Genomic DNA, 8,026 nt, shown 5'->3' on the forward strand with positions numbered 1-8,026 from the left:
ATTATTTTAATTACTTGAGTTACAAACAGTCTTTACATGAGTTTTCTTAAAAATACTTGAATAAGCGTATGTAAATGATTTTGTCTAAACGTCAGTCTTTCGGTCTACTTAGATATTGGTTACAAAAAAAACATATATGCTATTTACAAGTCCTCTCTATATCACAGCACAATTAAAATTCACGATTAATGCACAGGGATGGATATAAATGAAATTTAGAGAAAAGGTACTGAGTTGCGAGTTCGATTAAATATCTATATATACATGACCCTTACAAGCTAACAAGAATGAATAAACTGCGACATAAGGCTGTAATTACAGTTGTTAATATACTATTGAGAAAGAAAAAGGATTAGTTCGCTTACGAAGAAAGTAATTAAGAATTGAATGAAGTTTTAAATTATGGGCATAAAGAAAATACAACCTTATAATCATTTCCTTACATACTAAATATCCTTACAGACTAAACATATATATACATAATATAATGGCAGAAGTGTAAATTAATGTTTGGCTTTGTACAGTATAAAAAAAAGTCATAATGTCTAATAACAAAAGTCTTTACTTCATAGTGATTACTATTTTGACTAGTTACATAAGAATAGAAAATCTGTAAATTTAGTCACATGTTGTCTAAAACTGGTCATTGTCTTAAAATTTGTATGTCATATTTTCAACCAAGCTAACAGCGCCACTTTACGGCGTACGTCTAGGGAACGTGGGACCCCGACGTTGAGGGACTCCCTCGACGCCGGAATCCTCTGTCCTGTTATTATCTGAGGAATGCGTAGCTGAATTGAAGCTACTCTCCGCTGATGTTATCTCTTCCAAGATAGCAGGCGTTGGAGTACGCATGGAGCGGCGCAGACGTTCTAAACTGAGGACCCGCAGTGGAGTGGGGTACTCGATCTCATCAGTCACCGCATTAAATCTAATGGGCGGGAGATCGGGGTCCTCGATATCGTCAACCAGTGGGACTAAACTGGCCGCATCCTAAAATTAAGAAAAGGGACATTATTAGACAATCATGTTAATAAATGTTCACAAGAAAATTTATCAACGCTAATCCATATATGTTTGTGAGTTAATTTTTACTAATACTTTATCTAGAATCTTGCTATTAACTATTAGGAAGAAATTACACCATAGTTAAAGTAAAGTTATTGTCTAAAAGCATAGCTATCTGAGCTAAACAGCCTAGTCTAAGTTACGTAATTTTTGCAACGAAGAAATATTATAAGAGCTTATCAAACTTACCACAGACAAATCAGCTGCAGAAGGAGATTCAATGCGACTTAAGCACATAATAGAGCTCAAGGAAGAGCTGTCGCTGGATCCCTCAGCTGTCCTCTCAGAGCTGACTCGATTACACCTCCCCATATTGGTGTAAAACTGTGCCAGGGGGATGGAGTTGGTCGCCTAAAATATAATAGATCTTATTAGTTTAATCCCAACGCCAACAACGAGTCTAGGAAAATCAGGAAATGAGAATGCCTAAAATCCTGTAAAGCTATATGATTAGGTAGCAATTCAACCCACTTTATACTAGAATTAAAATCTTAGATCGGTTCAAAAATGCTTATGCAACCATACATTTTAAGATTAATATTCTACCAATAAAAGAATTTTAGTTGCAAATACCTCTAGATACGTGTACAAATATACAGCCTCTTTCTGAAAATTAATAGAAAACTAAAGCATGGATACTTACATGTAAACGCTCTGTTTGATCAACGATCAACGGACGGAAGCCAGGACTTCCCGTCGAGGTTTCCAAGCCCGCAGGCACATTTCTTCCAGTAACCCGATCCTCAGTGGCAGACAAACAGTGTACGGCAAACAGGCCAATTCTGGACCTTACTTCTGCTGGAGTCGATGGACTAGCAGAGGGAGCCTAAAACAAAAGGAAAACATTAAAGTCTTGATCTAACATTTAAACCCCCAATGAGAAACGTACGGCACGAGCAAACTCTTAACCTTCCCAGAGGGAAATAATATTAGGTTGCTACTTAAGATTTTAGTAAATGTTAACTGGTATCTCAACTTAATTGCGGTAACCGAGCGGATTTCTCTGGCGACATAAAACGACGACAAACGGTGAGCGATATATATGGAAGAGCCGAAAGTCAACGTTGAGGAAGTGAGAATAGGACAGAACAACCCTGCAACAACATGATGCTTTATTAGACAAAACGGGTGGCTAGAAAAAAAATTATACAAAACAAAAAAAAGAATATACAACAGAAGACAACTCACCTGTGTATCCGACAGAATATCATCAATCTCAGAGGACGCGGCTTCATACATGGTGTCCGACGGCTCCGCAGTTGGCGACATAGCCCCAGATCTAGTCCTGTTGGTCCTGTTACTGCAGTGAAGAAGCTCAATGGTCCTGACGCCTATGTTTCGGAGGCGCGTACATACATCTCTTATCCAGCGAGCCAGCGACCTGTCTGAGGTGTTGTCAATACGTGTTAGAGTCTCAAGCCCTACAGCACCGAAGAAGACCACTATGAGAGCACATGAAAACAAGCCTAAACCCAACAACATGTTAATTAAGCCATCCATGTTGAATGTGTCCAGACTCGTCTTCTGGTCTCTCCCCAACTCGGCAGACCCAGAATCACCTCCGGCAACATCGTCACCAGTGTCACCGCAGGAGTTCTGCATCACCGAATTGAGGAGAGACCAGATGATTTGTATCGTTCTACTAAGCATCAGTGAGAGATGCTCGTTGCCAAACATCTCCCCTTGATCCCTTTCGGACTCTACAGTACTTGTACTCCCATAGTCATCGACATCAGCAAGGCTTGGCATCCCAGACTGGTCGCTGTACACTGAACTCGAGTCGTCTAAGGAGCTTTCAAGAAACGAGGAATTGGCAAGAGTGGCTGCAGCCGCCCTCATTGATTCCTCGAATCTTTCCTTAATATTCTGATGCGCGTCCAGGCTGTCAGGCACATACATTATGAGCGAATGTAAATTTAAAATAGAGGACTAGTGATTCTGAAAGGCAATATAGTAAAGTTGATTTTATGAAAAAGACTGTACACACGAATGTTTTTTTTTGTATTTTAAGCAACTATGGTTGAACCTCCTAACCATTAAACTTTGATTTATCATCTAAAAGTAAAATTCTTTAAGTTAAAGAATATGTAATTAATCTTACATGATTCAACGCTTAAAAATAGCTATCGTTAAGCTATTCAAACATTAAAACTTTGCTTTATTAGATTCAATTAAGTTAAAGAATATGTAATTAAATTTACATGATTCAACAATTAAAAATAGCTATCGCTAAGCTATCAAAAACATATTCATTATGATGTATCAAGCAATTAAAAACTTATGTACTAGCTAAATCTGAATATCTTCAATGATGTTTTAAAAAAAAAAAACACTTTAGATAAAGCTAGCTAAATATAATTTTTGCAAGCGACCATTTTAAAATAAATATGGTTGAGTTACTCGTAACGTAAATAACCTATCAATTAGCGTCATTATAATTGAATTAAGTAAAAAGAAAATCTTATTTTAAAACCTATAGTAAAATTGTTTTAGAAGAGTTGAATCAGGACTCAATAAGTTTTGATTATAAAAAGGGGAACGCTGTAATCAAAAGTTAAAACGAATAGAATGATGGAACATATCTGTGTCAATATAAGTTTTGTTTACGATGAACGAATTTAACTTTTGCAGACGGAAAACGTAAACAAAACAAGGTACATCAATTTACCTGATGACTCAGATATGTCCTATCAAAACTACAAATATTATATAAAACAAGATTGTCATATATTGAAGATGTACCCATATTGCTTCTAACCCACTTTCGTTTAAAAATACAGTGATAAAGGCCTTATCGACAAAGAAAATAAGATTCTTGAGTCTTAAATAGCGGCTAACGAATGCAATGATGGGCATATCAACAATCTATAACATAAAAACATTCATATAAAACAAACGGGTTACTATATTTTATCACTTTTATATAAATTCTCTTGGAATTTAGCGGTAAAATTAAAACACTCGAACGCAAGCTCCGCTCGCAAAGACAATTATTATATAAATGAGCATAATTACTGGGCCGCCAGCTTTTTATAACCTCGCTCAAATCCAACCCCTATCACTTTTGACCGCCCAAACATAAACAAAGGGTTGACAACTTATTGTTACGTAAAATTTAATTACGGACGTCGAACGATATATTTTGTAGATATTAAGTCTAAAAGGTACACTTGATAGCGACGTAATGTAAGATATTAGTCTTTAAAATGATTAAAATTTATTCATGTTAAAAATAACATAAATACAGCTAATGCCAACAATGGTATAAACCATATGTACATATACAAAATATACAAACAAAGGGTTACCAACTATTGTTAGTAAAATCTTATATTTTTACATACATACGAGTAATGTAACCACAGAAAATAATACGATATGTAAATACTAATTGTACTTATACATTTTATATAAAATATTGTTTATATTCAGGAAACAGTTATATTTAACAGAAATAGAAATAACTAACCAATCCATTATAGGTCTATCTGTAACGAAAGAATTTCTAGAATATCCCAGGGATAAAAGGATTAATAAAAGATTATTAAAACTTCTTTTGTTTAGATTACCATAGCCAGGATACCCCAAGGAACCGGTTGGAGCACGCGCACTAACTCTTTTTAGGATCTACCATGGACCAGCCTGGAGATAACCTAGATGATCATGGAGTATTGGAGCCCTACCACCACCCTACCTTGGACGGATTGCGGTTGTGTTCCTGTCAACACCTTGACACTATAGACGAGAACAACAACATCATCACCACACCAGAGTACGATGGATTCTCAGAGAACCTGTCCATCACCATCAGGAATTTCTTGTTAAACACAACCCTGACTACCAGAGAAGATAGTAGAGTGGAGACCGATAGTGACACTAGCTCCAGCAGCACACTATCCCTCTCTACCAATGACCTCAACCAACTCTACTATGACCTGGAAAATCACTCAATCACCTTGGACGAGAATGGAAACGAGGTAGCACAAGTGGACGCCCTTGGCTACATATCTACCTCACCCCCAACCTCAACCTACACTTCGAACGAGAGCACTTCACCACCTAGTTCATCATCAGAAGAAGCTGAACTATCCAGAACAACCAACGCAAAAACATTTATTGATGTGACAATATTAGATAAAACTAAACCCCTCAAGAAAAGAATGTATTCTATTTGGGAGGTTTATCATCTTGTATACCCAGCTATGAAAATACGCAAAGCATACTTTCTTAATGGAAAGCGTATTTGACTTAGCTTGGAATACATTATAGTTTACTATATATGCCTATATACTGGGACTACTAAACTTTTTCTTTTTCTCTTTTTTCTTTTTTAACAACTTACCCCCATTGGAGATGCGATCCTCAATTTTCAAATTCTTTGAACGTACATATGAGACTTTTACAGAAATGCTTCGCATCCACAACTATCTATCTATGCTTGATATAAAATCAACACTTTATAGATCATATTATGAACCTTTGATTGACACGTGCCCTGCAATTAACTAGTAGCACTCAGGGGCAAGACACAATTACTTTAGCTAGGCCCAAGGCATTATTTGTATCAATTTATGCATTCATAGGCCTGTCTCTACCTATATGACACCATATACAGGTAACGACAGCCTATTCATGGTAATCTGTATGTGATTTGCTAATAGTATATGTTTATTAAAGATATTATGTTTATAGTTAATGTAATCATATAAACAACCAGTACATATATGTATGCCTACAACCATGCCTGATTTACGTCACATATTAACACACAGATATTTAATTGCACAGACAAACACTAAAATCCTGGTCCAGAGCTAATGTTATAGCATGTACCTCTTGAATTTATTCAGTTATTTACTAACTCTCCTACCATCAACTTCTCTTTCTGGCTTTAAAAGGTAATGACTTAGTTGTTTGGCATGCATTGTAGTTTAAATTTAGGCCCCTTAGTACTTAGCATGAATTGAGCTCAGGCCTTATGTTAGAACTCTAACACTTAGCACAATTCACTGCTTGGGACTTAGGGCATATTTCTGTCCTACTCTACTTATAATTTTAACACTTATCCTGTAAATATTTCCATACTTAACTTATGCACTTGTGATATAAATACACTTTATAAAAACATTTTCCTTCCTTAATACTTAATATACTTATATGATTCTGATCGAATATCAAAACCAACCATTTATTCTTAGGTTAAAGCAACATAATACTTCGCGTGGGTCTTTTGTTGAGCTTCCACCAGCTCAACCAAATTCGTATTATACTTGTGGGAATAGAGGGTTAAGCATTCTAAACAAGCGAACCGACGATGAGAATGTCTATGTGTATTGCATTAAAATTAGGTTTTAGTAGTACTCATAGAAGAGCGGTCTCCATACCTAAATATGGACAAACGCCCCATTCGCACACACAAATGTCCCAAAATTTACTCGCAAGTCAAGTTTTAGGTCAGTTGGGACATTTTAACATGTAGCTCCCTAACTATACGTAGCAGAGAAATCGTTCTTATATTTCCAAAAATTAGACTTCTTATCGGTTCTAATGGTATGCGTAACATTTTTCTACTATTAACACAAGCCGCGCAATTTGAATTGTTAAAATCTACGCATTTTTTTTGCTCACCCTTTCTATGTATTACTTTAAATTAAGTGGGGATATATCACAATAAAAAAAAAGATTTTGCCTCCCATAGGATGGTTATGCTTTCTCCTAATTTCTAAACAAATATCCACTAGTTAACCAATTTCATATACGATGACATTTCCCCCCTCTTCATAATGATATCATCTTGACCGATGTGATTTTTTGGATTTTTGTAATAATTGCATAATATTCTTTTATGCTCAATTCAAGATTGTTGAGTGTTGGTACAATGTAAGAAGGCCTTTAAGTCACAAATAGCTAATAAGCTGAAAGAAATTACTCTATTTAGCCGCACGCTTTCGTTGGGTATCTGACATTTAACTGATATATGTGTAGTTTATTATTTTAATTAAATATATTTATCTAAAGCTTATCATTTTATCTTCATTGTTTATATTTAACTTGAACTGATAAATTTGTGTAATAGTATTATGTTGTTTTAATTAAATATTGTGAATTTATTTGTAAGTATAAAAATTTTAGAAACTTTATTTTAATATTGAGACATCTAGTGGTAAATTTTAAAACTAAAAAAACATGAGTAAGCTTGTTCAGCATTGCATTTATTTTGCAAACATATACATATCATGTTTCAAGAATGAGAATTTAACTAAATATGTATAATTATTATACATTTATGAGGGGATATTTCATCAAAATAAGGACAAATATGCCACTAACATTTCCTAGTCAAAATTACTATTATGGTTTCTTAAGGAATTGGACTTATCATATTACAATCGTATTACAAGATTGGATATTTGATCAACTTACTCACTTCGAACATTACATGGATGAAATGAGTTGTGCAACGGACTTCAGTGGTTATTGGGGGGGGGGGGGGGGGGGGAGGTGAGGAGTAAAAATTATATATTCATTTTAGTCAGTTATTTCTGCAAATATTATTAAATATAATTGTAGGAGTTAAATTGATTGGCCTGAATCAAACTTTGACTATTTGGCCTCAAACAATAAAGTTTACAACATTTCTATATCTCAAACTTAACACAGTTTTAGACTTCTATTTTCTTTAATAATAAATGTGTTACTTTAATCTTTAGTTTAATGCCTTATTTTAGAATTGCAATAAATAAAGATATTTATTTTTGTTTGAAATCTTGCATTAAAAACATCATTTTATTAAATAAATTTCTTATTTAAAAACTTTCTTTGAATTTTTAGTGTTTTATGTGTAGACATCTGTTGCAAAATTACAAAACTAATGACGCTTAAATAGCTAATTCAGCAATGCATACTTTTTGCTGATTCACAATGTTTTTTTAAAAACTAATAATAAATAACATAATGT

The 8,026-nt window shown here is 34.5% G+C and overlaps 1 protein-coding gene across 1 annotated transcript; it reads right to left on the bottom strand.

Annotated features, from left to right (window-relative positions):
• Positions 1 to 1,646: 1,646 nt before the first annotated feature.
• LOC145324036 (uncharacterized) lies at positions 1,647 to 3,116 on the bottom strand. The gene is made up of 2 exons (XM_080166666.1): positions 2,257 to 3,116; positions 1,647 to 1,894 (listed from the first exon to the last, which is right to left on the bottom strand). Exons 1-2 carry the CDS (start codon positions 2,965 to 2,967, stop codon positions 1,682 to 1,684), a joined length of 924 nt encoding a protein of 307 aa, XP_080022792.1. The 5' UTR covers positions 2,968 to 3,116; the 3' UTR covers positions 1,647 to 1,681.
• Positions 3,117 to 8,026: the final 4,910 nt, after the last annotated feature.

Source organism: Acartia tonsa, chromosome 7 (assembly GCF_053477335.1).
Source record: "Acartia tonsa isolate MP-2025a chromosome 7, ASM5347733v1, whole genome shotgun sequence".
Lineage (NCBI taxonomy): Eukaryota > Metazoa > Arthropoda > Copepoda > Calanoida > Acartiidae > Acartia > Acartia tonsa.

Excerpts from the sequence above, each read along its gene's own strand:
- LOC145324036 (XM_080166666.1), bottom strand. The coding sequence starts at position 2,967 with ATGTATGTGCCTGACAGCCTGGACGCGCATCAGAATATTAAGGAAAGA. Across the intron at positions 1,895-2,256 it reads ATATTCTGTCGGATACACAG|GCTCCCTCTGCTAGTCCATC; the intron begins GTGAGTTGTCTT and ends CTTTTGTTTTAG.